Below are 19,123 nucleotides of genomic sequence, written 5' to 3' on the forward strand. Positions count from 1 at the left end.
TCTTTGTTACATTGTTGAGATGTGTGGCACAATGGATGTTTGCACATTCGCCTCACAATTCTGAGGTCTGGCTTCCTCCCACAGAATATCAAGACATGCCTATTAGGGTAATTGAATACTATAAATTGTCCTTGGGTGGTTGTTTGTTTATATTTTTCTATACCTGCCCTCCTATTGGCTGGCAACCAGCTCAGGGGTCTGCTCCAGTACCCCTGGGAACCACTGGATGGCTTTTCTAATGTAAAATATATGACGCCCACTAACTTTTGGGAAGCTGTTTGAGCCTTCATGAGATTGCCGTGATCACCGATTTAAGGTCAATGTACTAATATGCTCTATGCGTTGTTAGTAATACAATCCAGAACTATTATATGGACTTAGGTGTACTAATAGATTGACAGAGCATTAATTGTATTTTTTTTTCTCCACTAGGTTACGATATAACAGTTCTGCATTAATGAGCCCAAACTCCACTTTTTGATATCTGCACGCTACTGGTAATATTAGTGAAGGAAGTGCGTATTATATATTTATAGATATCGCCCAAGAGCCCCCTACAACATCACACTGGCGCCTCAAGTGGCAGGTCGTCCGTGGCGCAACGTGCGCATGCGACGTAGGGACGTGGCCCCGCCTCATGCGGCGCCCGTACACGTGAGAGGGCTGGATTTGCCCTCTTGTCTTCGGAGCCGCTAGTCTGCGGTTCACGTCGCACATCTAAAACGGATCGCGCAGAGAAGGCCAGGATTTGTTTGTAAGGCAGTGGTGAGTGATTTTGTTGTTATTGTCACTAAATTGCATTCATGTTTGTATGACGTGATGCGGCCCGTCATGCTCTTTTTTTTTGGGGGGGGGGGGTGTTTGTTTCATAAACTGCAGCTGCATCGCCTTTAAAGATCGACATGAGTTGGCACATTGAGGTGGCGTGTGACGTCACATGTATTTTCGCGTGTTTCAACGAGGGGGCAGCTGGCACACAAGGGCTTAGTGAACAGGTGCTCATGGCCTACCATGCCCGGCATACACGATGCTTTTTGAAGCGAGCCACATTGTGAATGCAAAGCGACGATGCTGCAAACGAGTGGGTGCAACAGCATTATTGGGACTTCCTGTGCAACATTTGAAAGGTCGAGGCCCTGGATCACATCACTTAGCAGAGAACTGAGTCTGACTGACTGTTTTGTTTTTTGTTTTCTTTTTTTTGGGGGGGGGGGGTTGTTTTATTTTTATTTTTTTTAACTAACTGCGAATTTGAGGAATTCTGGCTCATCATTAGCCAGATTAGAGCAGCAAAAACATTCTTGTAGGAAGGGTTCAACAATAGCATGGGGGTGGGGCTGGGGTGTCACTACTGTAAGCAATAGCTACACTGCAAAAAGGGGAGAAATACTGTAAATAACGAGGAAAAAGTAGCAAAATTAGTAATGTAATACAGTTATATAGTTCGGGAATAATGTAATTCTCAGTTTTATTTGCCAAAAATTAATTAAACTTGGTAAGCGTGGTTAGAACATCAACCCTACAGTTCTGAAGTTGTGGGTTTGAATCTGGGCTCTTGCCTTCCTATATGAAGTTTGCATTTCAACCAATGTCTTGAAACCAGTGTATTTTCATTTTTATTATGAGCTAAATGTATTGCTAATCTGTGATGAAATCTCAACAATAAGACAATCATTCATCTAAAAGGACTTGGGCTTTTGAACTAGAGGTTAATGGTGCAAGTCCTGCTGCAGACACTGTTTGCACCCCTTTCACGCTGACATCTTGCACGTCTGCATGTGTCATTTAGTTCTTCGTCTAATAGGTTAACTTTCAAATGTATGTTATTGGGATTTTTTGAGGGGAAAATTGGTTGAAACAAGTAAAATGGTCTTACATTTAACAGCTAAGAAGAAATCTCTGGAAAGACAAACAAGCATATTTTTAAATTTGAGCTTGTATTTGAAATCTTTTTACCTTTTACTCATAATACATCTCTTTTCTCCCATTTCTGGTGACTTTGTCACTCGTTTTCCATTTTTTTGCACCATGAACTCATCACCACCGCCCGGACTGCATACTGACCCCTGCTGGTTAAGATTCTCTTGAGCGCTCTCGAGCAGCACAAAAGATGATAAAAAGTGAAATTACAGATTGGGAACCGCATTCGGCAGGAGTAACTAATAACCAGCGCTATTATCGCCTCTTTGGAGATTTGCAAACCTCTCCAACGTCGACAATTAAAGTGCATTCAAGGAAAAATAAATAAATATAAGCGCTCATTAACTAAAGTGCATCAGGGCTTGCTGAAGGCTGCAGCCGCATCCTCAGCCACAACCTAAACGGCATAAGTCAATTTGTCTCAATCATCAGTGAATGACATTTCTCTCTCTTTTTTTGTGTCGCTCTCCCTCAGCCTGTCTGCACATCAGGTATCATGTTACTAACTTCTTTATGATGACGTTGCTTTGTTCCTTGTGTGCTCTTGATTTTAGTCGTTTCATTTCCTTTGCACATACCTTTTGAAAGTTCCTGCTACGCTCTCTTAACTGCTCCCTTTTATTTTACGCGATCTATACTTTGGAACCACTCAGGTGGAATACACTGCATTCCTGGACACAGGTTAACCTTTGATTTACTTGGCTTTCTAAATAGTTTTTCCTATTGGAAATCATGCAAATGTTAGTAGTATCAAATATTCTTATCTGTCATGGTCAATAGTGTAGCATGCTAATAGTACAAACAACAAAACTTAACTTTAATGATGAGATGTAATCTGAAGGTGATTCGTGTCTGAGATGCAGTTCACTTTTTTTTAAGCAGTTTGGTCTGAGGAACCATTTCCAAATGACTATTTTGAACTTTGAGACATCCATCCATCCATTTTCTTAGCCGCTTATCCTCACAAGAGTCGCGGGGAGTGCTGTAGCCTATCCCAGCTGTCAACGGGCAGGAGGTGGGGTACACCCCGAACTGGTCACCAGCCAATCACAGGGCACATAGAGACTAACAGCCACACTCACAATCACACCTAGGTGCAATTTAGATTGTCCAATTAATAGTGGAAGGAAACCGGAGGAAACCCACGCAGAGACGGGGAGAACATGCAAACAGCACACAGGCGGGTCCGGGATGGAACCCGGGACCTCAGAATTGTGAGGCCAACGTTTTCCTGCTAAGCCACTATGGTGCCTTTAAGGAGACAAGTATTTTTTCTATCATTTAAAATAGGTGTCTCAATAAAAGGCATTATTCACTCATAATAATACACAAGGGATAAAAAAATGTAGACTGCAATTGGCTGCTGAGCAGTCTTGTGTTTACCCTATCTCGATAAAAGTCCGCAAGGATAGGTTGCATCCTAGTGAGGTTAAGGTTTAAGTTAATTGATGGGTTGGGAGGCATCTCAGACACTCAACTATTTATGTACTGTACAAGCAATTTTTAAAAAGTACCATTTTCATAATATATCCCCTTCTCAAGATTCCTTTTTCCTATCCATCATATGTATTTTGGAAACAAAAACAACCTTGTAAATAGAGTGGAATGTGGAAATTATACGTACTTGAAACTACAAAAACATGTTGTCATTTAATCAAATGTTTAATTTTCACACTTAGTGTAAAAAGAAGTTACATTTTGCGAGCTGACTTGCATTAAAACTTGAACAAACTCCGGGACATTCTACTTCAGAGGTTCCACTGTAATGTTTAATAGCAATAAGACTTTTGTAATAGAATTTCCCCTTTTGTGATGCTACAATCCCTCATCTTCTGAAGCTACTACGCCCTGACATTCTGTCTCAAATATTTGTCTACATTCATGCTTGCATAATATGGAGTCCACGCGGATGTAATGACCTCGAAATATGGTCAGTCTTATGTAGATGGATAGGTCCTGTTTGCAACAGTAGAAAGAACATGTATGCACTTGTATGTTGGCTCTTCACACTCGGTGCTGTTATCTCTTGACAAGAGTGTGTCACTGTTACTAAGAATAGACGGTTCAGTGCTCCACCATCCACTTCCATATTTTTATCTTGCACTAGTATGTATCCCGTTGGGGGGATCTCTGCAACCATAAACGCCAACAGGCTGCGAGCAGAAGGCATGGGCTCCAACGAGCATGCGATCCACTTCTCCAACCAGGACTACGAGGCACTGAAACAACAGTGCATTGAGTCTGGCTGCCTCTTTGAAGACCCCTGTTTCCCCGCAGAGCCCCCGTCGCTTGGCTTCAAAGAGCTTGCTCCCTACTCTGCAAAAACCAGAGATGTGGAGTGGATGAGACCTCCGGTAAGACAGCTGAAACATATATACACATTTTCTTTGAAGCCATAACATGATTTGGATTGCATACAGCACAGAAATCACATGTGATCTTATTATAATGTCTCATTTTGTTGCATTTTTTTCAATGGAACGTTATTGTTTTGTTTAACAATTTACAATCTAAGGCTCATAAAAAATTGGAAGACATTCATATTTCTCTTTTCCCCTTAAGTTCAATCGGTTTGCAAACAGTATCCTGTCTTATTTCAATGTGGTGTTTTTTTTTTTTTTTTAACAGAATAATAAGTCAGCAAAAAGAGGACGGCTGGTTTAAACGCTTGTGGTCTTTACTCCTACGCATTTCTTAACTCAAGTGTCATTTCAATTAGGCGAGTCCAGTTCAGCATTTTTTTATATTGTAATTTGTTGTTTATTTTTTTTCATTATCTGAATTTTTAATACATCTCACTGCTTGCTGTGTATGTGATAAAAGCATTGAATAAGGGCAGGTCGAGGTGAATAATTGAATTGTTATTCACTTAAATCTTTATAATTTGCATTTTTTTTTTGTGCGTGCGTTTTTTATGGTATTCTGCTACAGAGATCTAATAATCCACAGTACTGGACATCTGCTGTACAAGTTTATAGAGGTTAACTTCTCTGATTAGCTTCTCATATAACTATTCGTGCAGAATCCAAGTCTGTTTGTAATGATGATTGGAATGTCAACACAGTATCACAGTGACCTGTTTTTTTTATGACTGAAAATGCAGACGCAATCAGACAAGTTGTGGCAGGGACTGAGACCGTTGCAGCTGTCTGCATTCTCCCCCACATTGAGGACATTTGTTTACTTGATTAGTCCCTCATAGCCTGAATGCAAGAATAGTCTGTATGCTTGATGGTGAACCATGTATGCTAGTGTGTCCCACAGTGAAGAAAATAAGTATTTGAATACCCTGCTACATTGCAGGTTCTCCCACTTAGAAATCATGGAGGGGTCTGAAATTTTAATCGTAAGTGCATGTCCATTGTGAGAGTTACAATCTAAAAAGAAAAATCCAGAAATCACAATGTATGATTTTTTTTTTTCTTTTTTTAACAATTTGTGTGATACAGCTGCAAATAAGTATTTGAACACCTGAGAAAACCAATGTTAATATTTGGTACAGTAGTCTTTGCAATTACAAAGGTCAAACATTTCCTGTAGTTGTTCACCAGGTTTGCACGCACTGCAGGAGGGACCCACCCTCTTCAATGCTCTGATTTAGGGAAAGAGGTTGTTCCCCAAAAATCTCACAATACATGGCTGCGGTCGTTCTCTCCTTAATACAGTGCAGTCCTCCTGTCCCATATGGAGAAAAACAGCCCCAAAGCATGATGCTACCTCCCCCATGCTTCACAGTATGGATGGTGTTCTTGGGATGGAACTCATCATTCGTCTTCTTCCAACCACGGTTAGTGGAATTAAAACCAAAAAATTCAATTTTGGTCTCATCTGACCACAAAACCTTCTCCCATGACTCCTCTGTATCATCCAAATGGTCATTGGCAAACTCAAGACGGGCCTTGACATTTGCTGGTTTAAGCAGGGGAACCTTCCGTGCCATGCATGATTTCAAACCATAACGTCTTAGTGTATGACCAACAGTCACCTTGGAAACGGTGGTCGCAGCTCTTTTCAGGTCATTGACCAAGTCCTTTCGTGTATTCCTGGGCTGATTCCTCACCTTTCTAAGGATCATTGAGACCCCACGAGGTGATATCTTGCATGGGGCTCCATTCTGATTGAGATTGACAGTCATGTTTAGCTTCTTCCTTTTTCTAATGATTGCTCCAACAGTGGAGCTTTTTTCACCAAGCTGCTTGGCAATTTCTCCGTAGCCCTTTCCAGCCATGTGGAGTTGTACAATTTTGTCTCTGGTGTCTTTGGATAGCTCTTTGGTCTTGGCCATGTTAAAAGTTTGAGTCTTACTGATTGTATGGGGTGACATGTGTTTTTATACACCTAACGACCTCACACAGGTGCATCTGATTCAGGATAATACATGGAGTGGAGGTGGACTTTTAAAGGCAGACTAACAGGTCTTTGAAGATTCATAATTCTAGCTGATAGGTGTTCAAATACTTATTTGCGGCTGTATCGCACAAATAAATCATTTTAAAAAAATCAGACATTGTGATTTCTGGATTTTTCTTTTTAGATTATCTTTCTCACAGTGGACATGCACCTACAATGAAAATTTCCGGCCCCTCCATGATTTCTAAGTGGGAGAACTTGAAATATAGCACGGTGTTCAAATACTTATTTTCTTCACTGTATATTTGAATTGACATACAAAAAGGGTTTCCTAAATATGTATCTGTCCTCACCTAGACATTTGTTTATATTTCCCCTAAGGAACTAGTGAATCAGCCTCAATTCATTGTAGGTGGTGCCACCAGGACGGACATCTGCCAAGGAGCATTGGGTATGTACGCTTTGGTCTAATTACCTCTCTTTGGCTCTATTAACCATCAACATTCCCTGATGGTTTGTCCCAGTATGTAGTGGTTGATACCAGTGGCGCTTCAAGGATTTGACGTCCAGGAGCATTCATCCCCCTATCAGACTGTTTGTCCCAACAGCATTTAATTGATTGATTGATTGTATTTTATTTCACTGCTTTTAAATAATAACAGAGTTGGCATGGTGAATGAATGGTTTACACATCAACTTATCAGTTCTCAGATTAGAGATTCAAATCCTGGCCTGTGCATGTTCACTCCATGGTTGCATGGCTTTTCTCCATTTAGTCAGTAAGTTCCCTGACGTCCAATGACCAAAGGGTTGGTGGTTAAAATCCCAGTAATGACTCTGTCAAAGTTCCCCAACCTTTTTTGAGCCAAAGAACTTGTTTTATTTGTATAGAAACATCTAACAAAGTTGTCATAGAAGTATATTTACTGAAATAGTAATGATTTTGCCTTAATTTACTCACAAATTGACTGTGCCTTTTCATTTGAACACAAATCTATTTTTCTTCATGAAATGGTCTGGACACACAGGTTTATTGTACCTTCTGCTATCTAGTGGTAGAATTGTTTTTCCTGTCACTATATGTCGCTGGCTTAGATAGTTGAACAAAAGATTATTTGAAGTAAATAGCGTTTTTTCCAGTCGACAAGCCGCTGCTTTTTTTCTGGCGCTGTGAACCCTGAGGAATATTTAACGATGTGGCTAAAATATTGATTTTTGTCGCTAGCGGCTATAGGTTTAAATTAATTTAAACGTAAGGATTCAAATATGGCCATTCCTTATAATGCACTCAGTTTGGGCATTCGTGGATTCCTCCAATGTTTACCAGAAGAAAACCACTTTACCTTCAGTGCACACAGAAGAATTTACCTCAAGCGTGCTTAGAGGAAGAATTTATCACGAGCGCACATAGAAGAAGAAGAATCTATCCCAATTACGCATAGAAAAAGGCGCTGCTAGTTTTTGGTGCGCTCAAATGAAACGCATACAAGAATGCAAAATGTATCTTTTTAAATTTCATTAATTAAAAATCTTCCCCAAAAATTGGGCGCATTCAAAGGTCATCTTTTTCTGAGGTCTGCCAGTGGATCTTAAAAGCCTGGAGGATTGTGAAAGAACCAACCATCACCAACGGCTTTTGAAAGTCCGGACAAGTGAGAACAGCACAACTTCAGTCGGTAAATCGTGATGAAAATCACACTGAGTAAAAGAGAGACTGAAATGGTGTGTGACAAAGACTTTGTGAGGCTCTTCAACTCGGACATTAAAGACGATGAATTTCAGGATTTCAGTGAACAGGAGGTGGATGAATTAAAAATTAACTTTTGTGTTATGTTTTGAGCTGTTTTACTGCCGTGTTACAGTCATTGTTTTGAAACATTTACAAAGTCTTTCAGTGTGAACATCTAATTTCATAATGTACCGGTACGTATGGTAAATTGAGATGCGACGTAGGGCAAAGGTAGAGGTAACGAAGGCTAAATAAGAGGCTTATGATGACATGTACACCAGGTTAGACACGAAAGGAGAAAAGGATCTCAACAACAGGTTGGCCAGAAAGAGGGATAGAGATGGGAAGGATGTGCAACAAGGGTGATTAAGGATAGAGATGGAAATGTGTTGACTGATGCCAGTAGTGTGCTCAGTAGATGGAAAGAGTACTTTGAGAAGTTAATGAATGAAGAAAATGGGAGAGAAGGAAGAGTAGAAGAGGCAAGCGTGAATAACCAGGAAGTGGCAATGATTAGTAAGGGGGAAGTTAGAAAGGCACTACAAAGGATGAAAAATGGAAAGGCAGTTGGTCCTGATGACATACCGGTGGAGGTATGAAAGCAATTTGGAGAGATGGCTATGGAGTTTTTGACCAACTTATTCAACAGAATACTAGCGGGTGAAAATATGCCTGAAAAATGGAGGAAAAGTGTTCTAGTTCCCACTTTTAAGAACAAAGGCGATGTTCAGAGCTGTGGGAATCATACAGGAATAAAGTTGATGAGCCACACAATGAAATTATGGGAAAGAGTCGTGGAGGCTAGACTCAGGACAGAAGTACGTTTCATGCCTAGAAAGAGTACCACAGATACATTATTTGCCTTGAGGATGCTAGTGGAAAAGTACAGAGAAGGTCAGAAGGAGCTATATTGTGTCTTTGTGGAGCTCAAGAAAGCCTATGACAGAGTAGCAAGAGAGGAACTGTGGTACTGCATGCATAAGTCTGCTGTGGTGGAGAAGTATGTTAGAATAGTACAGGACATGTGTGAGGGCAGCAGAACAATGGTGAGGTGTGCCTTACATGTGACATAAGAATTTGAGGTGGAGGTGGGACTCCATCAGGGATAAGCTCTGAGCCCCTTCCTGTTTGCTGTGGTAATGGATAGGCTGACAGATGAGGTTAGATTGGAATCCCCTTGGACCATGATGTTCGCAGATGATATTGTGATATGCAGTGAAAGCAGGGAGCATGCAGAGGAACAATTGGAAAGATGGAGACATGCACTGGAAAGGAGAGGAATGAAGATTAGCCGAAGTAAAACAGAATATATGTGCGTGAATGAGAGGGGTGGGGGAAGAGTGAAGCTCCAGGGAGAAGAGATAGTGAGGGTGGCGGACTTCAAATATTTAGGGTCACCAATCCAGAGCAACGTTGAGTGTGGTAAGGAAGTGAAGAAACGGGTCCAAGCAGGTTGGAACAGCTGGCGAAAGGTGTCTGGTGTGTTATGTGACAGAAGAGTCTCTGCTAGGATGAAGGCCAAAGTTTATAAAACAGTGGTGAGGCTGGCCATGATGTATGGATTAGAGATGGTGGCACTGAAGAGACAACAGGAAGCAGAACTGGAGGTAGTAGAAATGAAGGTGTTGCAGTTCTCGCTCGGAGTGAGCAGGTTGGATAGGATTAGAAATGAGCTCATGAGAGGGACAGCCAAAGTTAGGTGTTTTGGACAAGGTTTGGGAGGGCAAACTCTGTGGTTTGGATATGTCCAGAGGCGAGAATATTGGTTGAAGGGTGCTGAGGATGGAGCTGCCAGGCAAAAGAGCAAGAGGAAGACCAAAGAGAAGAAGACCGGTCTGTACGGTAAATACACAGTAGATTGTGTATTGGGGGGGGCAAAAACGCTAACACAGAGTGGGTAAAGCTTGTTAAATGGTTCTGCTCTGTCATCAGGAAAATACCGTACTTTTTTTTCTGTCCTATTAAATTAATACTTCAGACACTGGTTGGGAATCAGTGAACTGTGAAATATCTTTGACAATATTTGAAACAAGAGGACAATACATGTACAGTATTATGCTCTCCAAATGATACATACATTGGCATATTCTATACAATATATATTAAATATTTGAAAACTATCATAAAATGCACATTGCTTTTCTCAAAGAAATCGCTGTGGTTGAACCTGGGTCAATGGGGGCTAGGAGACTCTCGAATACTATGCTTAAAGCCATTGTTTCTGAATATTTTTTTAAAGTGAAGACCATCAAAAGTAGTTTATAATCATCTTCTCTCACCTACATCTTCAATTATGCTCAAATCCCTCCTCTTCTTCCAATGTAGCATTTTAGTCACCCATGGGCTGATCTTGAAAATTGTAATTACGTCTTGTGATTCAGGGGACTGCTGGCTCTTAGCGGCCATTGCTTCTCTCACCCTAAATGATAAGCTGCTTCATCGTGTAGTCCCACATGGCCAGTCCTTTGATGACAGCTACGCTGGAATTTTTCACTTTCAGGTACGTTTAATGACACGTCATTGTAGGAAAGTTTGTCACATCATTTTAACTGATGTTATTTATACTGTGTTTTAGTTTTGGCAATTTGGCGAATGGGTAGATGTCGTCATAGATGACCGACTTCCTGTCAAAGATGGTGAGCTGATGTTTGTGCATTCTGCTGAGGGCAATGAATTCTGGAGTGCTCTGCTGGAGAAGGCTTATGCCAAGTAAGTTGTTTTGAAGGCTGCCTAGTCTCTGACTTTAAATTATTCAGCTAAGTGCATGTACTCTAAGTGTAAATCTCTAACACATTAGGAAGTGCTGCAGTTTCCTGTCAGTGTATCTGAAGAGTGTCTGGGTTTTTTTTTTTTCTGCATTGTCCATCAGGCTGAATGGCACATATGAGGCTCTGTCTGGAGGAAGCACGACTGAAGGTTTTGAGGACTTTACAGGTGGTGTGTCAGAGTGCTATGAACTCAGCAAAGCTCCCAGAGATCTGTACAAAATCATCCGGAAAGCTCTGGATAGAGGCTCTCTGCTGGGCTGCTCCATTGATGTAAATGCTCAAGTCACTCACATAACTGATGCTGCATTTCTGATCTTGGATGAGGAAAAGTTAATTCGAGTTCCTGCTCAAACTTCGCCAAGATTGAGTAATGTGACGAGATGCAACAATTATAGTGCACACAACTCACTCGAAATTGTACATGTACTGCATAACTGTATTATCTCAGCATGAAATAATTCAGTCAAATGTGTTATAAATTGGGGGGGTTGGATCGTCAATCCATCCATTTTCTTAGCCACTTATCCTCACAAGGGTCACGGGACTGCTGGAGCCTAGCCCAGTTGTCAACGGGCAGGAGGCAGGTACACCCTGAACTGGTTGCCAGCCAATTGCAGGGCACATCGTGACAAACAGCCACACTCACAATCACACCTAGGGGCAATTTGGAGTGTCCAATTAATGTTACATGTTTTTGGGATGTGGGAGGAAACCGGAGTGCCCGGAGAAAACCCATGCAGACATGGGGAGAACATGCAAACTCCACACAGGGAGGGCTGGGATTGAACCTAGTTCTTCAGAACTATGAGGCTAACGCTTTACAGCTGCATCACCGTGCTGCTGTTTTTGGATCATTTGTTTATTAAAGGGACAGGGAATAGAGATTTTTGTGTACTTGTAAAATTTTTTTTCAAATCAAAGACTTGTGAGAGATAATGAATATGCTACGTTAGATATTTTTCGTTTCTTTAAAAGAAAACCAATAGAAAGTAAATTTAAAAAAATAAGAAAGCAAATGAAAATAACGTGACTTGGTAAAAGAAAATACAAGGGGTTATGTTTGAATTAGAAATTTGAGTCATGCAAAGTTGACTTTGATACTGTGTAATTATTCTAAAATGTAATATCTTAAAAACCTTTTCCCGATGACTGAGCACACGGAGTAATTGTCTGTATTAAGGTGTGTCGTAGTGATAATGCATTTGCTTGTGCGGCACTTCCCGCTCCCGTCTGGTCCATGGTGCAATATTATTTTTTTTTATCTTTATTTTTGTTTTTATTGCACCTTGATACTGTTTTAGGGGATTTATTTACAGCAGTACCATTTAATCTTACATCATAGGTTTCACATGGAAAAGCCGTGTCTCATTTTTATTACAGATCACAAGTGCTTTTGACATGGAGGCTGTAACATTCAAGAAACTGGTGAAGGGCCATGCCTATTCAGTCACTGGACTGAAGGAGGTATGTTTGAGTGGGACACAACTGGGCAGCCATTGCGTTTGTCTTTATTGTTTAACTCCTGTCTATTTGATGTAGGTGGATTACCATGGTAGACTGGAGCGTTTAATCCGGATTCGTAATCCTTGGGGACAGGTGGAGTGGACCGGTGCCTGGAGTGACAAGTGAGTCTTCGGAGTTTACAAAATGTCTGCCTATCGAAAAACTCCTCCGTCAATATTTAATTCTGTGGGTCAATAAACAAATAAAGAAAGGTCTGACATTCCACGCTCACTCTTTATAGCTCTTCTGAATGGGAGCAAATTGATCCATCTGAACGAGATGAAGTGCACTTGCAGATGGAAGATGGAGAGTTCTGGTATGTACGACAGGTGCCACAACGATATTCCATTATATAAATGATTAATATGGAACAATGGAAAAGTTATGTAGAAAAAACAAACTACAGAATAAATTGATGTATGCTTTAGTTTTCCATATTTGCTTATGTGAATCTAAATGACTTTACTCTGAGGCAGTAAATCTGTCCTGTATCCATCCATTCAATTTCTTTATTGGTCCTTGTTACGGCCGCGGGGAGATCACACTCACATTCAGACCGATGGACAATTTAGGGTCTTCAATTAACCTAAAATGGAGGCAAATCAATGGCTGAGGAAAGTGGAGCACGCAGAGAAAACCTACACATGCACAAAGAACATTTTAATCTCACAGGAAGTCCAGGGCCAAGATTCAAATCTCCAAACTTTAGAAATGTTGTAGAAGACATGCTAAACAATAGACCACCTTGGTGTGAATGTATTTAGTAAGAATGGGGGCAAAAAAGGTGATCTGATGGAAAATGATATTGCTTATGCATAATCTGTTTATTCAGTATTTACTGTATATAGTGTAGATATGTAATTTTGATAAATACAATGGTAATAGCGGTGGTAAAGACATTCTGGCCTTCCTTTGTGTCGATATTTTTTCTTTTTCTTTCAACATCCCCAAGTACATTGGGTTCCTCCCACATTACAAAGGGATACATGTTAACTTTATTGAAGATGCTAAATTGTCTGTATGTGAATGTGGGGGTGGCTGAATGTTAAGCTACTGTATAGCTGTATACTATATATACTGTGCCCTGCAATTGGCTGGTGACCAGTCCAGGGTGCACCTCATCTCTTGCCAAAGTTAGGTGGGATAGGCTCTATCTACCTACAACCCAACCCTAACAAGGACAAGCGCTGAAGAAATTTGATGTATGGGTTTATGGACAATACAGATTTAAAAAGCTACAAAATATAGTGTAACAGTGAGTTCAATATTGTGACATTTTCAGCTTTTTCTCACCTTGCACCTTTAAAAAAAAAAAAGTGCATTAATCCTTGCTAATTGCACTTACTCTTTGTTTCCAACCAGGATGGCCTTCAGTGAGTTCCTGAGACAGTTTTCCCGACTTGAAATCTGCAACCTAACTGCCGATGCACTGAAGGAGGACACTCTCAGCTACTGGAACACCATCAAGTTTCATGGTACATGGAGGAGAGGCAGCACTGCTGGAGGCTGCAGGAACAATCCCAGTGAGTCTTGTTCTTAAATAGTTTTCCTCAAATTCAGCGATACAATCTTAAAACAGAAATGTCTCAAACGTTTTTTAGACACATTCTGGATCAACCCTCAGTATAAGATCACTTTGCTGGAGGAGGATGATGATCCCGACGATGACGAGGTCGCTTGTAGCTTCTTGGTAGCATTGATGCAGAAGGACCGCCGCAGATACCGCCGACACGGGCAGGATATGCACACCATTGGCTTCGCGCTTTATGAGGTGAGAGCAAAGGCAGCCATTGCTGTTCTTGGGTCAATAATCCGTTATAATTTTATGACTGGTTTTGTCTTTTGTGGATTCTTTCAGATTCCAGAGGAGGTGAGCAGAGCATTACCCATTACAGCAGCATCATGTGTTGTCATTATGGTTTACGACACCAAATTATGAATATTTCTTTACGTGCTATTTTAGTGTGCTTCACTCACAAGACACCAATTAGGTACACCTGCACAATCCATTGAGATCCAATATGAGTTTGGATCACAACTTTGGCCCTTGCAAAGACAATAGTCCTCAAAAGTGTTAGCTTAATCATTTGTTATTGACGTCATTGGCAGTGGTACACTTGCACTTTGTACTGAGGTCTGTATGTTATACTAGAGGAGCAAACTATTAGAAACTGCTCTCAATGTGATGCTGTACATCTACGCTCTCTTAAACATATTGCCAAACTATAAGCAGTAAGCTTCAGTCAAAACTGAACCTTTTCTTCATAGAATCATTTTTGACAATGGATGAGGTTGATTCAGATTGTTGAAGCATCCACCAACAACAACCACTTTTACAAATTTTCATTTAAAAACCTCTCAAATAATAATAGCCAGTGCATTGACTTTTTTCTACTCCCCTCAGTTTAAAGGCTGCCAGAATGTCCACTTAAAGAAGAATTTCTTTTTGAGCAATCAGTCATGTGCTCGCTCTGAGACTTTCATTAACCTGCGTGAGGTGAGCACACGGCTCCGTCTACCTCCTGGAGAGTACCTCATCGTCCCCTCCACCTTTGAGCCCGGTAAAGAGGCTGACTTTGTCCTCCGAGTCTTCACTGAGAAGCAATCAGAAACAGAGTATGTCTTTTTTTTCCACACTCTGTGTTAAAGGGTGTTATTTTCAAGCGATCTAAGAACTTGTCAAAGCCAAGAGTGACATCATTGTTTATTGCAGAGAACTGGACGATGAAATCTCGGCCGATTTAGGTGAAGAGGTATGGATAACTTACAGTGAAGAAAATAAGTATTTCAACACCCTGCTCTATTGCAAGTTCTCCCACTTAGAAATCATGGAGGGGTCTGAAATTTTCATCGTAGGGTGCATGTCCACCGTGAGAGCGATAATCTGAAAAGAAAATTCCAGAAGTCGCAATATATGATTTTTTTTTTTTTTAACGATTTGTGTGATACACCTGCAAATGAGTATTTGAACAACTGTCCATCAGATAAAATTCTGACCCTCAAAAGACTTGTTAGTCCACCTTTAAAAGTCCACCTCCACTCCATGTATTATCCTGAATCAGATGCACCTGTGTGAGGTCGTTAGCTGCAAAGACATCTGTCCACCCCATACAAACAATAAAACTCAAACTTGTAACATGTCCAAGATCAAAGATCTGTCCAAAGACACCAGAGACAAAATTGTACAACTCCACGTGGCTGGAAAGAGCTACGAGAAATTTACAAGCACCTTGGTGAAAAAATGTCCAATGTTGAAAATGGAAGAAGCTAAACATGACGGTCAATCTCAATCGGGGTGGAGCCCCATGCAAGATATCACCTCGTGGGGTCTCAATGATCCTTAGTAAGGTGAGGAATCAGCTCAGGATTACACGACAGGACTTGGTTAATGACCTGAAAAGAGCTGGGACGGCCGTTTCCAAGGTGTTGGTAATACACAGAGATGTCATGGTTTGAAATCATGTATGGCACGGAAAGTTCCCCCGCTTAAACCAGGACATGTCAAGACCCGTCTTAAGTTTCCCAATGACCATTTGGATGATACAGAGGAGTCTTAGAAGAAAGTTTTGTGGTCAGATGAGACCAAAATGTTGCATTTTGGTCATAATTCCACTAACCATGTTTGGAGGAAGACGAATGATGAGTTCCATCCCGAGAACACCATCCCTACTGTGAAGCATAGGGGTGGTAGCATCATGCATTGGGGGTGTTTTTCTGCACATGGGACAGGACGACAGCACTGTATTAAGGAGAGGATGACTGGGGCCATGTATTGTGAGATTTTGGGGAACAACCTCTTCCCCTCAATCAGAGCATTGAAGATAGGTCGTGGCTGGGTCTTTCAACATGACAATGACCCAAAACACACAGCCAGGAAAACCAAGGAGTACCTCCGTACGAAGCATATCAAGGTTCTGTGTGGCCTAATGGGCCAAAATCCCTCCTGCAGTGTGTGCAAACCTGGTGAATACCTACAAGAAACATTTGACCTGTGTAATTGCAAAGAAAGACTGCTGTACCAAATATTAACATTGGTTTTCTCAGGTGTTCAAATACTTAATTTTCAGCTGTATCACACAAATCGTTAAAAAATCATACATTGTGATTTCTGCATTTTTCTTTTTCGATTATCTCTCACAGTGGACATGCAACTGTGATGAAAATTTCAGACCCCTCCATGATTTCTAAGTGGGAGAACTTGCAATATAGCATAGTGTTCAAATATTTATTTTCTTCACTGTACTTGACCGACATTGGAAGCAATTTGAATGTATCAACTTCCTATAATCAACCTGATATATGATTCACTTTCCCACCAGGATGAAATAACTGAAGATGACATTGATGATTCCTTCAAGTCCATGTTTGCACAACTAGCTGGCGAGGTAGGCTGTGGAAAAATTTCACATTCAATGAACCGTATTTGGAAACGGCTCAGTAAAATAAAAGTTACATTTCTGCTAACCAATCATTGAAGAGAAGTAATATTAATCAAAATTATATCCTTGTTAGTAATAGAAAATGTATTTCATTTATTGCACGGTAAAAATTGTGCCAAAACAAATATGTGCGTTCATCTGAGATGACACGCTGTGGCGACCCCGAAAGGGACAAACCGAATAAGATGAATTTGATTTAGATTAGCATCCATGGAAGCCAAGCCATCTAGAAAGGCAAATGGTTGGAATAAAGCACAACGGTCTTTAATGTATTTCCCATGTTAAAAGTATTACATGTTGTTTACGTCAAATACAAAAAGTTGTCAAAAGGTGTGTACATAAATGACAGATCTAATAGATGTCGTAGTACTACAATGTACTAAGTAGTTACCATGGAGTGGTGAGCTCTTAACAGGCCCACCTCCACACCCGAATCAACAAAAGCTGATAGCACACCCTGTAACTTACCAAGCTTTTAACCAAAGGTGTTTTATTATAATTACAGTACTGTATAATTACACTGCTCTTTTTATAATGCCAATATATGCGTAGAAATGATTCCTGAAGATTAATTTTCACCCAGGACATGGAGATTTCCATTCGGGAGCTGAAAACCATTCTGAACAGAGTCGTCTCGCGCCGTGAGTCTGGTTTATTCTCCCTGATAGATTGTTAGCTCCTGGAATGTTGAAATGTTGGCATGCCTCTCCAGTGTATACTCAGTCTATTTCCTGAACGGCTTCTCCTCTGGGCGTCTGTGTAACTCCACTTATGGTGTTCTTTCAGATAAAGATCTGAAGACGGACGGCTTCAGTATGGAGTCCTGCAGAACCATGGTCAACCTTATGGATGTATCCTCTTCCACATGCAACAGATTTATGCAAAGATGATATAATGAATATGGAGTACTGTATTTGCGTCAGACTTTGATTGTTGAGTTAAAAAAACATGACATTTTCATCAGAAAGATGGAAGTGCTCGTTTGGGAGTGGTGGAGTTCCAGGTTCTTTGGAACAAGATCCGAAAATGGCTGGTGAGGGCGTGAAATGTTATGATGCGCATTAAAACCATTTTAATACAGTAAATGTGTCTTCTGTTTGTCTCCAGCTTATTTTTCGACAGTTTGATCTTGACAAGTCTGGTGCCATGAGTTCCTATGAGATGCGTCTTGCTGTGGAGGCAGCAGGTACAAATGCTTTTTTTTTTTTTTTTTGCATTTAAATGAAAGTTAACAATCATACACGGATGTAACTGCTATCCTTTGCAGGTTTTAAACTGAACAACAGACTAAATGAGATTCTGGTGGCCCGGTATGCAGAGAATGAGATGATCGATTTTGATAACTTTATTTGTTGCTTGGTCAAGCTTGAAGCCATGTTTAGTGAGTACTTTTCCCATTGCTGTCTTGTTTTGCATGTAACTTTTTGAATTGGCTGTTTCTATTGTCATCAATGACTCATTTTAACACTGTATTATTTTACACAGGGTCTTTCCTACAATTTGACAAAGAGGCATCAGGAGTGGCTGAATTGACTCTCATCGAAGTGAGTTCCGTTTCAATCTGAATTTGAAAACCTTTCCAACTTTTCACACTCTTAAATACTCTATTTTCCTTTCTAGTGGCTGTACCTGACCATGTGTGGTTGAAGAGGACTACTAATTGAGGGACAGCAGCAGCCTGTTGTGATTGTTTTAACTCAGCCTTGATAATCCAGTAACATTTCCCACCGTGGCGTATCCAAGTAGCAAAGAAACTGCATTAAACACATCAAAAAGTCCATCCAGGCCGAGGGTCTCCCACTAGAAACTATGCAAACCTAAAGTATGCAGCTATCACTCCCGCATGAGTATATGCGTAACCACAGAATAAGTTATTTGCATGGTGGTATTTCTATATTTTAGGTTGGCTGTCTGACCCTATTATAGTATTTTGCAATGAAAACATGTTCAGTTAGTGCTCTGAAATTGTTTTTAATCTCACTGACAGTTTTCCCTACTTGTATGACTTTTTTTTTTTTTAACAGGATTGTGTTAATTCAATTTCACACTCACAGGTGGCAATGCAGACTCAAGCTCATGACTTGTCTTTTTAACTTTCCTTTTGTTGTTAGAAATATGAAGCAGATCTATGGGGGGTTTTAGCCCAAGGTTTTATTTTGCACTGAATCTTTTGAAGGAAGCTCCTCACAAATGCCTCACACTGAGAAGTCACTAACATTTACAGGGATCATATTAAGAATGCCTTACTTGTCATTAGCAATGAATGGCTAAATTAAAAACGTGCCAGTTTTGTGTTCAGAATGTGTTGTGCCTTCAATAAATATTGTCATTAACATTAGTTTTTAAGGTTTCCTCATTGTGTTCACAACATTAGCTTGACCTACATATTGTTGTTAAACAGACTGAACCATGCA

At 40.5% G+C, this 19,123-nt stretch overlaps 1 protein-coding gene across 3 annotated transcripts; it reads left to right on the plus strand.

Annotated features, from left to right (window-relative positions):
• The first annotated feature begins 589 nt into the window (after positions 1–589).
• capn1a (calpain 1, (mu/I) large subunit a) lies at positions 590–19,047 on the plus strand. 3 transcript variants are annotated; one of them, XM_061836714.1, is made up of 23 exons: positions 590–765; positions 2,396–2,411; positions 4,028–4,274; positions 6,652–6,721; positions 10,381–10,499; positions 10,575–10,708; positions 10,869–11,037; positions 12,148–12,231; positions 12,307–12,392; positions 12,512–12,586; positions 13,633–13,793; positions 13,872–14,041; positions 14,129–14,140; positions 14,675–14,886; positions 14,984–15,023; positions 16,590–16,655; positions 17,293–17,350; positions 17,496–17,560; positions 17,674–17,742; positions 17,817–17,895; positions 17,977–18,090; positions 18,195–18,253; positions 18,330–19,047. In XM_061836714.1, the coding sequence occupies exons 3-23, from the start codon at positions 4,029–4,031 to the stop codon at positions 18,354–18,356; spliced, it is 2,115 nt and encodes a 704-aa protein (XP_061692698.1). In that variant the 5' UTR covers positions 590–765; positions 2,396–2,411; position 4,028; the 3' UTR covers positions 18,357–19,047. The 3 variants fall into 3 exon arrangements, with proteins under 3 accessions (XP_061692698.1, XP_061692697.1, XP_061692699.1); XM_061836713.1 differs by lacking the exon at positions 2,396–2,411 and having other exon boundaries at positions 591–765; XM_061836715.1 differs by lacking the exons at positions 590–765; positions 2,396–2,411 and adding an exon at positions 2,448–2,601.
• The last annotated feature ends 76 nt before the right edge of the window (positions 19,048–19,123 follow it).

The sequence above is a fragment of the Syngnathoides biaculeatus genome, chromosome 12 (genome assembly GCF_019802595.1).
Source record: "Syngnathoides biaculeatus isolate LvHL_M chromosome 12, ASM1980259v1, whole genome shotgun sequence".
Lineage (NCBI taxonomy): Eukaryota > Metazoa > Chordata > Actinopteri > Syngnathiformes > Syngnathidae > Syngnathoides > Syngnathoides biaculeatus.

What these genes read in the sequence shown, in the direction of transcription:
- capn1a (XM_061836714.1), top strand. Translation starts at nt 4,029, where the DNA reads ATGTATCCCGTTGGGGGGATCTCTGCAACCATAAACGCCAACAGGCTG. An exon ending in CTGGAATTTTTCACTTTCAG is followed by an intron (nt 10,500 to 10,574) that starts GTACGTTTAATG and finishes ACTGTGTTTTAG; the next exon opens with TTTTGGCAATTTGGCGAATG. An exon ending in CGGCCGATTTAGGTGAAGAG is followed by an intron (nt 15,024 to 16,589) that starts GTATGGATAACT and finishes CTTTCCCACCAG; the next exon opens with GATGAAATAACTGAAGATGA.